We start from the raw sequence: 21,750 nt of genomic DNA, 5'->3' as shown, positions 1-21,750 counted from the left end.
ACCTACTACACAGATTTAAAGAAATAATAATAAAAAAAGATATGTAATACAGATTCACCACTCAGCTGAATAAAAATGTCCACTGTTTCTGACCCCGAGCCTCCATCTTCATCTTCTCCAAAGACAAAAGAGAGAAAAGAGAAAAGCCCACATGATTATGCTGAAAAACAAACAAACGAAAAAACAATGAAAAGAACAGCACATGGCTCACGGACACTAAGAGCACAAACAGATCACTGTATTCAGACATTTTTTTTTATAAATAAATACATTTCCTAAACATATGTGAAATAAACACTGACAGAGAGAGAGAAAGAGAGAGGAGAGAGAGAGAGACAGAGAGAGAGAGAGAGAGAGAGAGAGACAGAGAGAGACAGGGAGAGAGAGAGAGAGAGAGAGAGAGAGAGACAGGGAGAGAGAGAGAGAGAGAGAGAGAGAGAGAGTGAGAGACAGAGAGAGACAGGGAGAGAGAGAGAGAGAGTGAGAGACAGAGAGAGACAGGGAGAGAGAGAGAGAGAGAGAAAGAGAGAGAGTGAGAGACAGAGAGAGACAGGGAGAGAGAGAGAGAGAGAAGTGAAAACAGGGCTGAAGGAGCCGTGGGCTAGCTTTGCATTCTCACTCATGTGAGCTAATGGCTTTGTTTGCGTTCAGGCCTGAATTAAATCTGAGCCAAGAGGTGAGTAATGCGCTGGTGGGTGGGTCTCAGTGGGTCGCAAACATCCAATGAATCACAGAGATGTATTACAATCAGAGGGTGGGTCGCTTCATTAATGCGGCGCTGCCCACAGAAAGTGTTGTGAAATACTGTACACACACCAGCACTGCAGCATCGCTATATCTGCACTTGATTCTTTTCCTGTAAAAGCACATCTCCAAGTGTTTCTTTCCTCTTATATCACAGCAATATTTATTAAAGATCGACATTTAATGTTGTGGAAGATCAGCAAAACAAGTTAGGTCCTGTTGTCACTTACATTATAGCAGCTACAAACAAAGAGTCTTTCCCTCACCAGACTCTCTTTATTCTCTCTCTTCAAATTAATAAGATAAATAAATAAAAAAATGCAGCCTGTCATGTTACCAAGAAACCGCGAAGTAGCTTAAACTCCTTGGTCCTGAAAATGTCGGAAATATTAAAGTTACAGCTTTATCTCTGACTGTTACAAAGCGCTGACACTGGAGACTCCTTCCATAAATTTTCTATAAACATCCCCTTACAGAGCAATGTTATTTGTTTAGATCTGTTTATTATTAATCGAGTTTATTATTATTATTATTATTAATCTGTTTATTAATAGCTGTTATTATAGAAACAATAACGTATTAGAACGAGCGCATTAATATAAACCCGTGATTTGCAGCTGCACTACTGCCAGAGCTGCTGTTATAGAAAATTCATCAACACCTTCTGACCAATCAGAATCAAAACAGTTAAGTACATGAAGATTTTAAGAAAGAAGATATATAAGAGGGAATGGATTTTTCCCCCTCAGGCTTGAGGAAGGCATCAATGGCACTGCGCTGTCTCTAACATAACCTGTAATCACTTTAAGCTAGGTGTGAATTGTGTTGTGTGTGAAAGCAGAGGTGGAGGTGGAGGTGGACCCTTTATAATCTGTGTAAATGTTCAGAGAGAGAAGTCTTATTTACAGCTCTTTCACAAAACATCTCTGAATGTCAAGTGTGTGGACTTACGAGGCTGGACGCAAATGCCCCTCTGTGTGTGTGTGTGTGTGTGTGTGTGTTGTTGCGTGGGTGGAGTATGAGTAAACAGTATGTTTGTAATAGGAGGCACTTGGACATGACGTTGCTGGTGCTCTTAAAGATCTTTTGTCAAAGACATCAAATTTGCACATGGTTGTAAGTGAATATATGGATGAGTGCAAAAGTGTACACAGCCCACTCAGTGTGTCTGAATAAGAAAATAACAAACCTCTCATACAACTTATCTGCAAAGAATAAAAAAAACCCCAGAATGAACAAAGAATAAAACGTGAGTGTATCCTACAACAAGATAACAATCCCAAACTGGAAAAAAAAATTCCAAACCTGTTTAGATGATCTAAAAGAGACTAGAGGAAGTGTTTTATTCCTCTTCTACCACAGCAATTTACCAACAATACAACATGCCCATAGTTTTTATCCATTTATAGTTACATTTAATGTTCTGCAACGTCAGTGAAACAAGTTAGTTCCTGTTGTTGATTATGTTATAGCAGCTATAAACAGTCGTTCCCTCAGCAGCCTCTCTTTATTCTCTCAAAAAGATGTTGAAAAACTTAAACTTACAGCTTTATCTCTGACTGTTACAAAGTGCTGGCACTGGAGACTCCTTCCATAAATGTTTAATTTACAGAAAACTTCACATTACTGTTTACATGGAGCGTCCACTGTACACGTCCCTGTGAATGAGCTGTTACTATAGAAACCATAACGTATTAGATATAACTATTAACGTATTAATATAAACCTGTGATCTGCAGCTGCACTTCTGTCAGAGCTGCTGTTATAGAAAATTAATCAACATCTTCTGACCAATCATGTGTTATATGTGCTATAAATGAATGTATTTTGTGTCTTTGTGGTGTTTTACAGGTATGCAAAACCTACATTTCCTACAACATTTCCATAAGCACCATCTTAAAAACACAATTTGATTTCTTTTGTAAAGGATAAATGTTTTACATTTTCTTTTTGCTTGTAAATTTTCTGCTTGGAGTATTAAAATGTTGGAATAAACACTGGAATAAAAATATCCACCATGAACTGATCCATAACGTATGCAGATGACCACAGCTTGAGAAGCATGGCAAACAACCAGACAGATTTCTTTCTTCATCATCTTGTACAAGGTTTAATGGAGGTGTAATGTCTTGACTTGCAGCATGAAGTCATGCAGCTCTGTTTGTAATAAATTATTTCTGATTTAATTACACTTGAGTATATGTGGAAATCAGATTTGTGTCTGTTCAGGTATCAGTCAGGCTGAATGAAAAACCCTCTAAAAGCCATCTAGGGTTGAGAATCTGAAAGAACAGTCATGAGCTTGGCCTTAAAAACTTTCTGATGTACAACAACAAGTCACTACGGAATATTATATCATTTACACAATTTACACCGGACTTTGTCAGATACACACAGGTTTGAACTAAAATTTCAGCAAAGTTCCAGTTGTGACAGAATCATATAAGATAAAAGTATAGAAATACTGGGGATCTGTCACATAATAAGAAAGAAAACAATTTTTTTTTTTTTTTTTTTTTACAGGTTTTACAAATAGCTGATCTCCAATGACGTGTTCTTTTCTACAGGTTCCTCTGGCAGCGGCTTCACATTTCCGTTTTTCACACCATTCAGCAATGCTGTGTTCGTCCCAAATCCAGGTCCTTTCCCAATCCCATCTCCTCGTGGAGAGCTCGGCTCTGAAAGCCCTGGAGCTAACGGCCTCTCAGACAGCAAAGCGCGAGTGCACTGTGCGCTGCCGTTCCCGTTCTGAGTGATCTTGCAGATCTCGGTCATCTCTGTAACTTCCTCCCTGTCCTCTTCTTCATCCTCATCTTCATCTTCTCTTACGGCTCTGCGCAAACTCTCACGGGGCATCAGTATCTGCCTGCGCTCCTCCTGTTCCTGACGTTCTGCTGGTTCGTGGCTCTCAACCTTTCTCGATGAGCGGCACAGAGCCTTCCGAAAGCCTCGTTTGAAGTTGTCAGAGAGGAAGCTGTAGACGATGGGGTTGGCACAGCTGTTGGCGTAGGACAGCACCACCACAAAGTAGTAGAATCCCTGCAGCTCACTGGGTGGTGGAAACACAATCAGGTTTATTATGTTCAGGGCGTAGAACGGCAGCCAGCAGAAGACGAACACAGCCACCACGATCACCACCATGCGTGTTACTTTGCGCTCAGACTTGCGCCGTTTGTTCGACGTGGCGTGGACCTTTTTGCTCGAGCTGCGGATCTTGAAGACGATGAGCAGGTAGCACATGCAGATAACCAGCAGCGGGAAGAAGAACCCTACAGTGGAGGTGTAGATGATAAACGCAGCACGGCAGATGCTACACGTCTCTGGCCAGTTGATGTTGCAAGTCCCTCCATTCTCAAACACACCAGCAAAGACCACCATCGGCAGAACCACTATAAAGGACATCGCCCACACGGAACCATTCACAGCCTTGGCTACCTGCGGTCTCCTCCACCTTGACGAGCGGATGGGGTGCACCACAGCCAGATAGCGGTCGATACTCATCACTGTCAGGCAGAAAATGCTGGTGAACTGGTTGATCCCATCAACGGTCATCACCAGACGGCACATGAAGGATCCGAAGGGCCAGGATGTCATGGCATTCTGGACAGCCAGGAAGGGAAGGCTGAGCATAAACAGCTCATCAGCGATGGCCAGATTAAGGATGTAGATGTTGGTAACAGATTCTGTCTTGGAGTAGTGCAGGACAATGTGGATCACCAGAGTGTTCCCACCAAGGCCGATGATGCACACGATGATGTATATGAGCGGGATAAGGACACCGGCTATGCTGATGCCTGACTGGCTTCCAGCGCAGGTTCCATTGGTGCTGTTAGATATGTTGAGGCGTGTGAGGCACAAGTCATTGGAAAAAGTCTCCTTGAGAAAAGTCTCTTTGAAAAAAGTCTCGTTGAGAAAAGTCTCATTGAAGAAGTATCCTGAGAGGGAAATGTTGTTCCAGAGCTCTGCTACAGCAGAAGGGTCCACTGACGAGACGTCCATCACAGCTCTGATCTCTGCTCTCTCTCACACGCTGTTCAGCTTGGGGCCATTGTCCTACAAAACAGCAGAACAAAATACAAACCGTTATTATTTTCCATGGAAGCAGAAGAGTGTGAGAAATGTGCATAATAACAGAACAATTTGGTGCATTGTTTTGTTCAAAACTATTACGCGTGTCAGAGTTTACCGGCTCGGAGAGAGAATGAAGTTACATGCAATAATAACACAACTCTGGGCTGCTTCCCAAAAAACAATCCTGCTCTAAAAATCTTTCCAGGTAGATGCTATGATGATGCTTTTAAATAACATATTTTTTTTCTGGCAGTCCAAAATGCTAATTAGGCAGCATTTAAATGCCTGATGTTCAAAAGCAGTCTCACTGAATAGGATGTGCAAATACAGAGACGGAGATGGAAAAACCAACAGAAGCCATGAAGGAGACTGAAACAATAAAGAGAATAAAAAAGAGGTTGGAAGCATCGTGAGAAAGCTCAGGAGGTTAACCGGAAATAGCAATTTGAAAAAACATAATTAAATGATAACATACTGAGAAATAAAATGTGGCGCTGGGCAATGAGTCAAGCGGGAAATGATTAGAGAGTGAGATTGAGTGCCATAAGGACGCTGTTTGACCAGTGTGTGTGTCTATCGAACACTCAGACAGTTTAAACAATGAGTTTTCCCACATGGCAAGCCTAGTCATTAACATTTTAACCACATACACATGAGCACTACATTCTGTCAATGCTAAATACGTTATAAACACTGCACTACTCTAATCACTCTGCAGATGGTCATTTTCCAAAGCAATTTGACAACGATTACAACTAATTATTTATTAAATAACAGTTTATTTAATAATGAGGTTAAAATTTGATTTAAATTTTTTACCATTGAACAGTGGCTCCCTCACCAGCCTCTCTTTATTAACTCTCTTAAGTTAATAAGACAAATAAACCTCCACAGCTTCTCATGTAACCTGAAGATGTCGGAAAACTTAAAGTTACAGCTTTACCTCTGACTGTTACAAAGCGCTGACTCTGGAGACTCCTTCCATAAACATTATATAGACACATTTCTCCTTACAGAAAACTTTACCGTATCAACCATTACACATTTTTTAATCTATAAATCTTTTAAAATATATAAACATAATGTATTAGAAGGAATATGAACAGCCCAGTAAGATATAGGGGTATAAAATAGATGTCTGTGCATTTATTTCATATATATAGATAGATAAACAGATAGATAGATATGTGTGTGTGGGTGTTTTTATTGTGTATGTGTTTTTATTTGGAGTTATTATTTTTTTAAATGTACACTGGAGCTCTGGTGATGTAAACAGGAACATATCACAGCTGTGTCTTTCCTTTTCTAGATGAAGTTAGATTTCATCAGTGCGCATGTTAAGTGTCTCTCAGTGATAGAAGGATCATTAGTACGCAGATGGAAGCAGGTGATGTTTCTTTTCTCTGTCTACTTTAAACCTCTCCTGGAAAACAATTACCTTCTCAAATCCCTGTGGAACATTCACACCTGAGTCCATGATGGAGAGAGGGAGAGAGCGCTCGCTCCGAGTCTCCTTCCAGGCAAACGTCCACATGACGGGAATGAAAACAAAAAATGTAATGAATAAAATGCCGTGTTTCTAACCTGCTTGTGAACATGAATCGTTTTTCATTTCTGAGTCTTGTTTTTGTAAAAATTTGCTTCGTTACATTTATGAAGCAGTGGCTTACGCAAGATCTATCAGATGAGAGGTGTTAAAACATAACAACAGATTTTCATATATGTGCAATATTTCAGAAATAATTTATGACATTTAGTCACAAATATTCTCAATATGCAAATAATCAAATTGTGTTGAAATGGTTATTTCCTCCTTCTGTCTACCAACAGAAATCTTTTTTACACACAGTAGAATTACACCATAATCATTAGCATCATTCATAAGAGTTTTATCAGATCGAGTACAGTATTTTCTGTAAAAACAGAAAGCCTGCTTGCAGAACATTTACTGAACACAGAGTGTTTTTTCTAATAAAGTCCTGAGTTACATTTTGAGAAATGCTGGATTAATATTCTAGTATATATTCATAATATGAAGATGACATTTTTCTTAACAAATGTGATTGTATCTGTCAAAGCATGAACCTTTCAGCTTGAATGCTCGAGTCTGAACCCAGGATGCACTCTGCTCAGGTTTGTGGGACGTGATATCATCACAGGTTACTTTGTCAAATCAGCTCTTCGGTTGAAGATGTTTAAAAGCCTCATCTTCACTCCGTATATCAACAGGTCCCTTTGGTTCTCTGCAGACCACAACATGTCTTCCCTTTTTCGTTCTGAAGTCTTAGACAGGATTTCACTCTAACACCTCAGTTTGGTTCAGGTGGACAACTGGACTGCAGCTTGGACCATACTTATTTCACACTTGACCAAATATACTGAGCGTCCTCTGCAAAACACTATCAGAACTTTAAAAGTCAGAACTCATCTGCTCAGGACTCATGCATTGCAAAAATAAGGAGACTTAAATAACAGGAAATGGAACAGACTTTATCTCAGAGGCACAAATACCGTCTGAAAATGCTGCCTGTCTCAGTGGACCGCCTCGCTGTTTTAAACGACTTGTTTTGAGAAACCAACTGCAAGTAAAAGTTTAAAGTTTTCCCTGAAACACACCTGATTTTCATATCCAACAGTGAATCAGGCACATCAGCAGCAGAGAAGCCCTCCAAGAAATTCAATTCAGTTTTATTTATATATCATATTTCACTATAGACATTAAAACAAAGCAACTTTACAGAAATCCAGATGTAGACTGAGTTCCCCAATGAACAAGCTGCCAGAGGTGACAGCGGTGAGACGACATGAGGAGGAAACCATGACTGAAAAAGGAACCAGTACTCTTCTGGGTGACTCAGGATAGTGTGATTATAAATCATTACAGTGTACATGTGTAAGAGTAAATACAAGTACCACTGAGTGTGTGTTCAGGATGGTCAATATGAGCAGATCGTGAATACAGTATCCATGTATCATGGATCGTCAACAGCAGAAGGAGAACATTGTGGTTTAGCTGATTATCAGCTGGTGCCTCAGAGCTCCTACGTAGCAGCTACTGTACGCGGTGTTCCTGTACAACAGTAATCATGATGGATTATAAAGATAAACCGAGTACTGGCCTTGTGTACATTAGGAACGATGAGCAAATTATACCTACACTAAGGAGCGACCACCAGAGAACACTAACACTCCCCTAGTGCTAACCCTGATAACCTTATACACAAGAACATCCAAAGTGCACTCTTGTTTGATGAAATGCGTGCAGCTGTGCTGAGTGCACTTCCATTTTTATGTATGTTGAGAGCTCCTTTGAGACATGGAGCTCTGAATGACTCGGAGCTCTCTCTCTCGCTCTCTCTCAAAGCCCTCTGCTTTGTTGCCTGATTGAGTTCAAATGCTCTTTGCTTCTTTGTGCTAATTGCAAACAGCCGTCCTGTGCTTCTGATTGGCTTGTTGACATGCGGCGTCTGTCTGCCATCTTTATCACACCTCGGCTCTCCTGGAGTTTAATATGACGCCCTCTTTGATGCCAGTTTGAAGTCGGATCTTCAGGTTCCTTGATCGAGTGCTCTTGTGTCTAGCAGGTCATGGATGCCACAAATGCTCTGGAGATCGGTAAAAAAAACTGTACAGATGTGGAGACAATACGGAGCTCCACTGCTGTGTGTGTTAAATCCCATTTACTTTTATAATAACACCTGATAATTTCATCAAAATATGAATTATAAAATGCTAATTACAGAATGACTCATCAGTGTCCGTCATTTCTAATATTTTCTGAGAAGAACCCATGATCATTACTACATCATGAATAATAACATTATATTAGGGGTAACGCAATGGCACAGCCATAACCAGTGGGCGTGGCCTAAACCAGAATTTTTTTTTTGACCTTTATTCTTTAAAATAGAGATGTGCCCAACTTAAAAAAAAATCCACTCGGGCAGTTATTATTTTTGTTTGTATTTGTCCATGATATTTTCTCATGAAATATGATCACATGAATGTAACTGTTTGTTTTTCCCAAATTATAAACCAACTAGTACCTAATTTTAATGACTGCGAATCACTAAAAACAAATTAATGAATGAATGGTGTAAATGCATTACACAGCATTGTTCACCTGCATGTTCATGTGAATGCACGTGGTCTTTGTTTATACGGTGAGCTTCATATCTGACTGCTCATTCGCGCCTACATGAATTTTAAAAACCTCCTGCGTATGAGACTACTTTGCTGTGTCCTGTAGGATCCCAGTCTCAATACACACCTCTAATCTCAACAAGACACACTGTGAATCTTTCTGACAAACTTTCTGAAAATAAATAAATAAATAAATAAATCCCAAACCTCCTATTCATACCTGTATTTGTATGCCTTTATAACACTTTATCTGTTCATTCTGAATAAAGTATCCGAATTCGGCTACATCATTACTCTACACTTACCTGTGTCCTCCTGCTGTTTATTTTGCGTCTCTTTATTCTGACTGAGGCAGAGTGAATTCCCTGAAAGCATCAATTTATCAAACCCTCTTGCAAACTTCCAGCGTTCCCACAGATCTGGATTACGAGAAGTGTTGAAGGTCAAAGCAAGCTTATCTGCTGCTGCAACAGCAATTCTATTTGCTAACACACTTCTCAGTTCAAACACGTAATCATGTTAAGAAAACACTCCAGGGTGGACCGTGTTATTACATCCAATGTGGCCATGCATCAAAATGAGATCATTAAACTGTAAACGCAGTCAAAATTTGAAATCTGTGACACCATGGAAGGTAAATGAACATTTTATTTTTCAGAGCTTTTAAATGAGATCTGTGTGAAAAACAATGGAACTGCAAACACTGATGTGTGAAATAATTAAAGTCTCTCTCTAAACTATCTGACCTTCACAAAAACAGATAGTTTCAGAAGTAATCAGACAAATCCATGTCTCTGATATAAAATCTTCATCAGTAACACTTTCCACTAAGCTCTTTCAGAGAGTAGGCCCATTTAGAAAGCTAAAACCCTTAATTAGCCAAAGAAGTCTTCTATGTACCAAATAAATAATTCCTTGCACTTTTTTGGCACTAAAAATCCTTAAAGACTCTATGCAGAACCTTACAACAGGGAAGCCAAAAACTCTTAACTATCCAAAGAACCATTGAGGAACCTTATTTTTAAAGACTGTACATTGCCAGTTTTGCACTAACTCTTTATTACTTTCACATTTTCTTGGCACTATTGTTGAGGGAGCCTGAAGGTTCCATGTAGAACTCTACAAGAGAAGTTCCCTTTCACAGTGGACTCCAAGTAGGGTTCATTTGGGAAGCTAAAAACTCTTAACTGTCCAAAGAAGCCTTGAGGAGGCTATTTTGTGAGAAATGTACATAGCCAGTTTCACTACTGAAGCTAATACCCGCTCTATTTCCAGCTGTGAAAATCGATAATATCCTTTTCTCTGCAGTATTTCACTCCTGACATCAGCAGACCTTTTGCCTGAGCTCTGTAAATGCTGAGATCGATGTGTTTTTGGTGATGAAGCTGAGGCTTGAGGCAAACCTGTATAAGAGAGACCAGCATAAGTGTTTCAGCTGTTTTAAGAATAAATCTGTTGTGTGTAACAGTTAGAGACTCAAAACAGAGGAGAATAAAATCTCTTGTCTGATGGACAGTGTGGTGCAGTGAAACAGTCACAGGGTTTATTCTGCATCGTGATGGACGTCCTGCTGAGGCGAGTCAGTGTGTCGTATGAAAAGAGGCAGAATTTCATCACTGTCCCCTTTCTGGTGTTGCTGAAGTACTCTGTTACTGTACTTAAGTACTATTTTTATATATGTGCACTTTACTCAAGTATTATTGAAGCTGAATATTTGTACTCTTACACAAAAACATTTTCCCCAGATAAAAAACACACTTATTACTCCTTATATTTTTCATTTTGTATTTTCAAAGCACTCGTTACAAATCTCAAACAGCATGAGGTTGTTCTTTTCCCCAGTTTTCTTCTTAGTATGATATTGTCCTTGGCTGGAGTTACAGATTCATACAGGATGACGCGTCTCATTTGTCTTCATGTAAAAGTAAAATATCTGCTGTAAAATTCGCAATTAGAGCTTAAGTTTGGTAAATTACCTGCTTGATTTTTGTAATTTTAGCTAGCTAGTTAAGTTTACTACATTAGACTGTTAATTGCACTAGTTGGTTAAGCTTTGTTTTTCATTGCTAATGTGCCTCAGCATTTATTCCAGAAATGTTATATGACAGTAGATTTGTGTGTAGATTTGAGTTATCAGAATATTTTACTTCTGCTTGATTGTGAACGAGCGAGTCATGAAGGGTCGAGGGTGATGAATTTGTGCTTTTCATCAGTTAAAGATATTTCATTTTACTCTTGAATACTTGAGTGTGTTTCATTGTCGATACATTTTGATTTTCACTTAAGTAGATTTTTGTCTTTTAATTGCAGAAGATTTAGATACTTTTACTTATGTGCACTTTCTCTGTACTTTTTTCCACTGCTGTACCAAGCCCTTAGTCTTTCTCTATAAAGTAAAGATGTAAAGAACCACAGAAACTACTCTGACAAAGAAACACATACAAAGTAGAAAGAAATGAATATCTTGAATGCTATATATAATTATATATGGTTTACTGTCTCTAGCTGCATTGTGATGCCATGATATCCTCTGGGGAAGTGGTTTAAAGCTCTCAAGGCTCTTAGATGGTCCACCACCTTCTCTTCAAAAGCTTGATTTATTTATTTATTTATTTATTCATTTGCTTCTTATGCTGAAGTGTGTAAAGAGAACTGAGATTTTCTTTGAAGAAGAAAAAGCTGTTTTAAGAGGATCCTCATCTGAAAGCTGTAACAGGGAAAGTCTATAAACTATAAAGTAGGAGAACTTTCCTCATGCAGCATGAGGCACATTTCAACTACAGCAATCAGGACTGATTTTGGTTCTTTAGTTTCTTTTTAGTTCTCTTACAGTACTTTTACTTATGTGGTGCCTTTGTTTTGGTTTCTGTTTTGGTCCTGTCTCCGCCCCTCGTCCTGTCATTGGTTTGCTCTCCGAATGTGTTCACCTGTATTGTGCTTTTTAATGTCACTAATTCTAAGCTGAGTTTCCTGAGTTCCTTGTTTTGTGTTCCCTGGTTTTGACTCTCGCCTGTTAGTTTCTCCTGATAGTGATTTATGGAATACGTACATAATAAAACCCACAATGAGTTTACACACTTGTGTCTTGCCTCATCTCACGTTACAAACACAAAGCCAGTCTCAGTTCCCTCCATCTTCACTCTGCTGTGTTTACTAAAGTGCTAAAATGGCAGATTTGCTGCTCAGGTTGCTTCACATCTCTCGATGCTTAAAACATGTCTTGTTTAGATAACCTCACTAATGTTTTTAATCTTTAGCACTTCACTGTAGACCACTCACATGAACCGAATGAGTCACTGGTGCGTTAATACAGTCAGTGTATTTTTAGCCAACTTCAGCCTATTCATATTTTAAAGCCATATGGGGTGTGTGTAGTCATTTCTTATCCCTATACCTTACCGTTATATATTAATGTCAGTGAACACACGGGGGGGGGGGGGGTGGGGGGGGAGATGACGGGGCGGCGGGGGGGGGGGTGATACTCATCTCTGTGTCATGTGTATAATCCACATCCATTATAGTCCATACGGTGTGAAAATTCAGTGATTAGTGGAATTTAATAAGTGACTCCTGAGAAACATCGGCACTGGATCACACCAAGACTGAGAGCTTTCATGGCAATGGCTAATGGTGTGCTCGACTGGAATGCATCATACACTTGCAGATTAAATGGTTAAAGTCATGTGAACCCTGTTGCTAGGCAACTGAGAAATATGGATGCCATGCATAAGCTCGATAATGACTGAAGGGAATGATTAGCTAGCTAGCACATAGTTGTTAAGCTCTTAAGATGTGAGACCGTAGAAATGAAACGGAACCATCAGGAACGTCAACAATTCGTTCTGGAAAAAAAACAAAAACGTCATGTCTACATGACCTCTAACTGCTAACCTCGAACCTTAAACTTTTTGCTTTTCCTCACATCTGAATCCCACAGAAGCAAGCTAATTATTTAAAATCTTCGCTTAAACCCAGTGACACATGAGCGCAATTGAATGCAGCATGAATGTCACCTGAAGAGCTTCTTTTCCCACGCTTCACATAACTGTCATGTTTATGATGATTTAAATACATCACACTGTATTCACACATCTTTAATGCCAGACAAGACCTATATTTATAACTCACCACTCATTACACACATCTCACTTATTTTATTGTGTACTTACAGTTTTATATATTTATATAGTTTACCTTTCTCCGAATTAACCATTTTTAAGTGATTTATTGTTTTTACAGTTTATAAAATTCATGTGTTTATTATTTATTTATTAATTAGCATTAGTGTTTTGTATTTTTTGTAAGACTTTTACACAAGGCTGCTTCTGCATCTATGCTAATATTTTCATTTGAACGAGTTTTTGGATGTGATTGCATCCTGTCTATTCATTTCTTATAATATAGAACACACTCTGTCCTTAATATCAATAAGGTCAGTAGGTCAAACCAGTTCCAGATCTTTCTCAAGCGTGATCTCAGAGGAACTGGATCTGCTCTGGAGACATTACAGTATTGACAGATCAGGTGCGTTTAGAAGAGCTCCTGATCAAATGACTGATAATTTATTCATAGCCTCCTGCCTGATTAGAGGAAGAGGAGGAGGAGGAGGAGGAGGAGGAGGAAGATCCCAGATGGAGAGTCATGTCCCTGCGCATGGCTGTTAGTGCTGTGGTTCTCCTTGCCGTCTGTGGCGTAGGCGGCTACACTGACACTACATGCCTGTACGTCTGTGCATGCTGAGACCCCCAGGGTTCTCCCGCAGCCTCAAACTTTCTCCTCTGAACAGAAAATAACCTCAGGGATGAGAACCACCTGTCAGTCTTCAGAACACTACAGTAAAAGCCAGCAGCTCGTTGTGAATGTCACTGGAATTATGAAGATAATTAGCACTGGGTTCATTAGCAACACATCACACACACTTGTGCAAAATGTCACCCAGAGAACCATCTTAGCTATCTTCTGCATCGATCATCTCATGCTCTACTGCACACTCATCAGATCAGAGTCACTTTTTTTCACCATTCTTTTCAAGACGAGTTGAGATGGATCTGGTGTTTTATTCAGTAACGAAAAAAAAAAACATACAATGATGACAAACAGAGCGCGAGACAGAGCGTGATAGATTGAGACAAAGAGACAGGCAGATAAAGACAGAGAGAGGAAATGGAAAAGAGGGAGCTGAAGAGAGCAAACACATTTCCATAACCCAAGGTGCTGCACTCACAATCATAAAACGTTCTATGATCAGTAAATCATCTGCTCATGTTCATTGCCTTGGAAGCAAAAATCACACAAGTAAATCATTGATGAGGATCGTGAACACGTGTTTAACACGTCCAGTGATGGGAAGAATGAACGCCATGAGCACAACAGTGACACAGAGAAAGAACCACTTTATAATGAAAAAGGACACTTTAACGCAAAAATAAAAACAGAGCCAGAATTTCAGGTTCTCTAAACTGTATGTTCAATGAATCTGATGATTAATTGCCATAATAACAATTGTGATTAGTAATTTTATTGAGTGCAATCATATGCAATTATAATAATATACCCATAATTATAATTGCACATGAACGTTCTTATGAAAAACTATTTAGCAAAATTAAACTCAAAAATCATGTATTTAAATGAAAGTTGTTAGTTTTTTAAACTTATAACTTATATACAGTATATAAGTACTACTGAAGTATTGAACAAAGCGTGACTGAAACCTCAGTAAATATTGGAATATTTAAGCAAAGCCTTTAACCAAGAAAGATATTAAATAAAAATGACAGCAATCTCATATCCATAAACACATTGAAAACGAACTGTACAATTATTCAGCACTGAGGTGAACTCAATTACCTTTAATTATGCAATAATAGTTTCAGGTCCAGTCCTATAGCGTGCACAAAAACATAAATGATATCAGGTCTAATGAGTGCAGGAAGCCGAGTCACAGCTCATGGTGTGTAATATTGTTAGCGCTGAGCCCCGCGGCTGACAGAGCCCGTGTCAATAAGAGTGTGTGAGGTCAATGAGTGTGACGAGGATCTGGAGTGTCAGTAATTACACACTGCTGAAAGAGGGAATCCAAATGAGATTTAGAGAAACACCTCCAGGAGGACACGGTCTGAGGAGAACTCTTTCTTACCTACGTGGGTTAATTAGCTTAACACAATATACCATTAAAAACCATAATAAAACATGTTATCATCCACCCTTCAAAACCTCACTAACCCTGCATTACAGTCGGAACACAGTCGTCCAAATAGACAAAATCTTTGACTAGAGCTTGTGTGCTCTCGTAATTGAGCGTATTTAAAAAAAAAATTGCACAACAAACGCACAAAGACGACTTGGTTATATTTTGTTGCATTTTGCCAGGTTTTATTGTGAACAAAATCATCAACAATCAAGTGTCACATCCACACCTACTACTGAAAACACAACTCTCATGATCCTCCACATTCACAACCTCCACCTGTTCACACAATTACACACACTTCCTTTAAGTAACACAGACACTCAAGACATTTGCGAAGTCTTTCCACCACTTTGCCCGATCTAGTACATGCCTGTTTGCTGGACTTTTGTTGTTGTTTTGAGAATTGCCCGCTTGGGTTGATTATTTTTGCTATTTTGTTTACATTAAATCTGCACCTGCACTCTGCGGTTGTGTAAATTCACATCTTCTTTAATTGGATAATTCGATGTAACACAGTCAAACCCACCCGCATGATCCAGCTCATTTATCTCACTCCTGAAAGTCAGCATGATTAAGTCACAACCGTTTATGTCACCGCCTCTTTGCTGTTTTGATGAAGTCATATTTGTGTTTGCAGATTGCAAGAATTTGTTCACCAGTTCTATGTAGCTTATGCATTAACTAGCTAGCTATGTTGGTCAGTATATTTAAAATGCCTAAACTTTAATTCATATTATATTCAAATGCACAAGCCATGACAGTGTAATCATCAATAAGTTAATGTTACAGTTGCGATCAAAATTATTCAACCCCCACTGCAAATCAGGTTTATTGTCAAAATTTACCGACTTTCAGCTGTTTGCACTGAACAAATGAAACAAAAGCAATTGAAATAGTTCATGCTTCAAGTGGTTCCCCAAATTCAACTGAAAATACAACTTCTAAAGACCTGTTTCAAAATTATTCAACCCCCTGAATAGAATCCCTTACAACAGTACAAATATGCAAAACAGGTGTCTCAAGCACACCTGATGCAACTAATCAAGGGCTTCATTAGTTGCACCAGATGTGCTTGAGCTCAAACACAAGAAATACCTGAATTGGCTAGGGGTAGAAAATGTATGAAATACCTGGACGGGGCAGAAAAAGGAAGCTATCAACGACTGCAAGCAGATTTCTGAGAAGGCAGGTTGTGAAAAACCCTCAAGTGACTGCAAAAGACCTGCAGCAAGACTTTGTGGCAACAGGCACTGAGGTTTCAGTGAGCACAGTAAGGCGCGTACTAAACGCAGAAGGTTTCCATGCTAGAACTGCAAAATGTAGACCACTACTGACCCAAAAGCAAACGAAAAATCGTCTCAAAATCATATAAATAAGTCATAGAAGTTTTGGGATTCTGTTCTGTGGAGTGATGAAAGAAGACTGGAACTTTTCAACATGTTGGATTAGTGGTATATCTGGAGGAAGAAGAATGAAGAAAGAACACTCTGTCCACAGTCAAACATGGTGGTGGCTCGGTGATGCTCTGAGGCTGCTTTGCATCTTCTGGCACAGGAAACTTGCAGCGTGCATTAGGCAAGATGGATTCATTGAAGTATCAGGAAATCCTACGAGAAAACATCATGCCATCTGTGAGGAAGCTGAAGCTTGGGTGTCATTGGACCTTCCAACAGGACAATGGTCCCAAGCATAACTCAAATTCCACAAAGACTTGGTTGCAGAAGATGTCCTGGAAGATTCTACAGGGCCATCGCAGCCACCTGATTGAACCCCATAGAAAATCTCTGGTGGTATTTGAAGAAGGCAGCACGCAAACCCAAGAATATTACTGAACTGGAGGCCATTGCTCACGGGGAAAGGGTTAGGGTTAACCCTAACCCAGAATTCCTCAGGAATGCTGCCAAAAGCTATGCATCTCATTTGCAGCAGGTCATAACAGTAAAAGGGTGCTCTATTAAGTACTAAAGATGCTTGTCATGAAGGGGTTGAATAAATTTGAAACTGGAGAAATCATTATAAGTTGCATTTTCAGTTGATTTTGGGGAAACCACTTGAAGCATTCATTGTGTTGAACTATTTCAGTTGCTTTTGTTTGATTTGTTCATTGCAAACGGCTGAAAGTCTGTAAATTTAGACAATAAACATTTTTTTTTGCAATGGGTGTTGAATGATTTTTATTGCAACTGTATATGCGCTAGCTAGCACCTAGCTGGAAAAAGATTGATCAATCAAGGGGCTTGATTTTTGATTTAGGAGAAAAATTGCTTGTGATATCTACATTATTCCCATTTCTCCATCTCTTTCTTCTACAATAATATGCCTCATTCAGTGAGTATATACACTGATCAACATGGACATTCTTTTGAACACAAAACGCAGAATTCACACGTCTCCTGACACTTTTATGAATGCTCAAACCTGCTCTGGCCTCTCAGAGAGGTCATTAGATTAGACCAAACCTACATCAACATGTTATTACTCTCTGTTCCTTTATAATTCAGTAATTATAATGATCAGCTTGCATGTGTCACAGCAGTGTAGTGCTCATCTTCTGGAACTATTTTTATTCCAGATTTCTGTGTAGGCTGGACTCGGCTGTTCGAAATCTCAGCTCTGGAGAGAAGCTGAGAACATCTCTGGTGAGATGTGGAGTGTCTCTGCTGCTAGCAGCTTGTTTCCATTCCCGTATACCTCTGTCCTTTCACTCAGCTCTTCAGGCAGATAAGTAGAAGTACCTCTAGCTGCTGAGCTTTCAATATACAGCATGGTTCATTTCTTCACCTGAGCTCATGCTGTAGGCTGTTGAGGCAGTGGGGTATGTCAGGGCAGCTGTGGTGACTAGAAATAAAGCTGCATCCATGTCGTGGAAATAAAACTCTAACAGGACAGAGAAACGCTGCCAATTATGTGATTTAAAAATGTAATAAGGAGGGTTTTTACTGTGCGAATGGTACCAGTAAAATGGTTTAGCTGTAATATTGACTAAAAGACTGTGTAATTATCTAGTGTGAATACAATTTTATTAAATATACAGTAAAAATGCATGTTTGAAAAAATGGGCCAGGTCACTGGATTTCTTGCTGTAGTAACTCTAATTTTTCCAGTTGCCAGTAGCTGTTTCCACAGCCTGCGATGTCTCAATAAAAGTTGTGCATTGATCTCAATCACAACCTGGTTTTAATCCTAACATCGTTAGTGAATGCACTGTGTAATTTCAGGTTATGCTAGTTATCAAGCTAGCGACAGTTATTGTAGCTAGTGGTTAATGTTACTGAAGTAGCTAATGATAGCTAAATGATATATCCTTCTAAGAAAGTCTTCTGAAAAGCCTTAATTATTTAGATGATATACAGTTAGTGAATTGGTGTTATCTGAAAGCCGCTACACATGTTTTGGTTCATAGTTAGCTTGCTATTGTTAGCTAAGTCATCTTGCTAACATTAAGATCTGTCATGCTAACACAAACTTGTAGTTTAATGTAACATTTAATAGGAAGTATGCTGTTATAATGCTAAATTATGTTTCAAACGTTGGTGTGTGTTAGCTAGCTAATGTTAGCTTGGATACTTCTTTAGTCCAGCATGGGGCTTTGCACTGTTGCTGATTTTTGGGGAATTTTCAGTACAATTCCAAATTCATAACAACAGACACTAATCAATTCACGTGAATATTTACAAACACTGAGGTTAGGGTTCTGGGTGGGATTCAGGGGGGGTTTGTGTTTGTTGCTTTTCTTTCAGCTTCGCTCATTTGAAATCCAAGTAAATCCAACCGTAACTGTTGGGCCCTTGAGCAAGGCTCTTTCTGCTACAGGGGTGCTGTATCATGGCTGACCCTGCGCTCTGACTCCATGCTGGGATATGCAAAGAAAAAAGAATTTCGCTGTGCTGTAATGTATATGTGTCCAATAAAGACTTGTTATCACCTCATTCAAGCTTTTTATTCAAGCTTTTTATGAGATCACACTCGTAATTTCACAACCTGCCTACAAGAGCGAGTACTGTTCGGTTAAACGAGTGTAATTTTCTGTCTAAATTGGATTTCGGCAATCAGACGAATGTGAATTTTAGCACCTTGATGTAAAAATGGACCTGAATCTGGTGCTGTAATCATAAATACGCACGGAGTTCTTATTTAGGCTTTACATGGAAGAGCAAAGTGCTCAACACTGAGGATTTCATCATAATCATCATAATCATCAGATTTTGCAACCATCATGCAGAGCATTATACAGTGCACAAGTGTGTGACCTGTGGTTAGTTAATGAAAATGGAAAATGGACTGATATATCTAATATCTTTTTTTCATTTTTTTTTCACTTTTCATTTTTTAACACACACTACTTCACCATTATCGTAATAATGAAGGAATGTATGCGAAACCCAGAGCACTCAAAATATAGCTTCTTTGACTTCATTTTGTCATAAGGGCATGCACACTTTGACTCTGATATATAACGAGACGAGGATAATGACCAGGCTCCGGATTCTCCTCTTCACCAGCGCTGTGAGATGTTTAAGTGAAATTGACTTTTCCACACCAGACTAGAACCTGCTCTGCTGAACACATTACTGTCTAACTGAATTAGTGCAGCTCGTTCTGTTGGCTAAGTCTGGACTCCATCAACATCAATATCAGCGGATCATCAACAGTTCTGGGCTTCACCTTCTTCCGCACCCTGACTGGATTGTGTGAGATTGTGTTATATACAGCATGGAGGCGAAATTCTCTGCTCCTACACATGACGCAGTGACGTCAGAGCGATCTGCCAGTGCAGTGGAGCCGTTTGGGAAAATCAGGGAATGCTGAAGTCATCAGTCACCCACGCAGCAGGAAAGAATTCCAGCGAAATGGCACAGAGGCCGAGACGTCCCACACACAGGCTCTGACAAACCCAGTGAATAACGCGTTATACAGTGTTCACTTCAGCATCTCTCTGTTTAAACAGATCTGACGAGAACTATAACACTACAGCATTAAAATACCTGATATCAGATCGGAGGTCTCAGTACGCATAACCTGGCAGATTTAGTGTCACTCAGATCAAACCCAGCTGAGGACAAAGTGTGTGACAACTCTGCGATTAAAGCCTCAGAGTGTGAGCCCTGCTGCTACGGCACTCGTTTAAATCCAAATAGGACGATGGCGAACTCGGGGCACAGCTACAGATATGGTAGTGGCGATGGAGAAATGTAAAGGAAACAAAAATCTCCTCATTACCTCGAGCTCACTGTGAAGAATGTGTGTGTTTCTGCTGGAGCTGATTTGTGGATCACGCTGATGGATGACGTGAGCAGAATGTAGTGGGAATCTATAATCGCAGGTCTGTCGTTAGAGGATCTTCGTCGTATAATCTGACACGGAGACACGCTATCACACGCTCTGATAGAATTCACTACACACTTTATTGTACAGGTCTCGTTTATAATTTTATATTGACACGTAAATTTTTAATAAGGGATCGTGTCAGATCTTACCCTTAATTAAAATTTTGATCCCGTTTGTACAAATATTGAACTGACCTCAGCATCGTGAATTAAATCGTCAGTTCAGTGTAAAGTTCCTCCTGTAAATTGGACCCATTTTCTGAGCTGATCCACTGATAATTAGTCCGAAACTGAACTTGTCGGACGCAGGACACAAACTGAATATTTATGAAAAGGCAGCTTGGTATCTGAGAGGATGTTGGAGTATCCGGATAAGGACCTAATGATATATTAAAAATTCCCAAAATATCCAAATATGTGGCGTGCACTGATTACCCCTTTAAATGAATTCATTTTAGGATTTTATTGTTATAACACAGACTGACAATGCATGGTGCGTAAAATCAAATAAAACATCATAAATAAATAAATCAGTGCACGCTACATATTTGGATATTTAAAAAAAAAAAAAATTTGTTAATATTTTTATAGATTACATTTGACACATTTTATAACCACGTGTAATGTATATGTAGTCTACAGGAATAGGCTATAGCTAGCGGTTATAATCGCTGCGCATTAAGTCACACTATCATAATAAAATATGACTTTTCCTCATTAATATGCTAAATGCCTGAGGCATCACGTGACTCCTTAATTAACCACAAAGCATTTAAACCTGAAGAACACCTGCAGTGCTCGCGGTTTAATGCATCCAGCGGTGTCTCTGACCTTTTATTTATTTATTTATTTATTTATTTATCTATCTATCTATCTATCTATCTCTTACAGAATAAAAGTGTGATGAAGCACCGTTCCGTGTCTGGTCTCCGTTACTAACCGAGTTACAGTCACAACATCCGGTTAAGACTCTTCAGAAACTTACCTCTGATCAGCAGCGCGAGTCTGGAGCTCAGGATTCATGCAGAACCGCAGAACCCGAGTGATGATCAGGGGGAAGATGGAGTGGGAAATAACAGAAATGAAGGCGCCTGGAAGCGGCGGGCTCGGCTCGTGCGTGTCTGTGAAACTCTCCGCTGTGACTACGCTCTGAAAGCTGAGTCCCTCACCGCCGCACTGCACTGCTGCGCGCGACACCGGCCACCGGTAACCAGGTAACGGCTGCTGCTGGATAAGCGCGAGCTGCCCGGGGAGAGAGAGAGAGGGGGCGGG

General features: G+C 39.5%; 1 protein-coding gene across 3 annotated transcripts; it reads right to left on the bottom strand.

Annotated features, from left to right (window-relative positions):
• Positions 1-3,267: 3,267 nt before the first annotated feature.
• Positions 3,268-21,656, bottom strand: sstr3 (somatostatin receptor 3). Of its 3 annotated transcripts, none has more exons than XM_053652617.1 (2): positions 21,464-21,656; positions 3,268-4,797 (listed from the first exon to the last, which is right to left on the bottom strand). In XM_053652617.1, the coding sequence occupies exon 2, from the start codon at positions 4,741-4,743 to the stop codon at positions 3,271-3,273; it is 1,473 nt and encodes a 490-aa protein (XP_053508592.1). In that variant the 5' UTR covers positions 4,744-4,797; positions 21,464-21,656; the 3' UTR covers positions 3,268-3,270. The 3 variants fall into 3 exon arrangements, with proteins under 3 accessions (XP_053508592.1, XP_053508610.1, XP_053508602.1); XM_053652635.1 differs by lacking the exon at positions 21,464-21,656 and adding an exon at positions 6,254-6,287; XM_053652627.1 differs by lacking the exon at positions 21,464-21,656 and adding an exon at positions 4,931-4,975.
• Positions 21,657-21,750: the final 94 nt, after the last annotated feature.

Source organism: Ictalurus furcatus, chromosome 2 (assembly GCF_023375685.1).
Source record: "Ictalurus furcatus strain D&B chromosome 2, Billie_1.0, whole genome shotgun sequence".
Taxonomy (NCBI): domain Eukaryota; kingdom Metazoa; phylum Chordata; class Actinopteri; order Siluriformes; family Ictaluridae; genus Ictalurus; species Ictalurus furcatus.
This window is presented reverse-complemented; position numbering and strand designations above follow the sequence as displayed.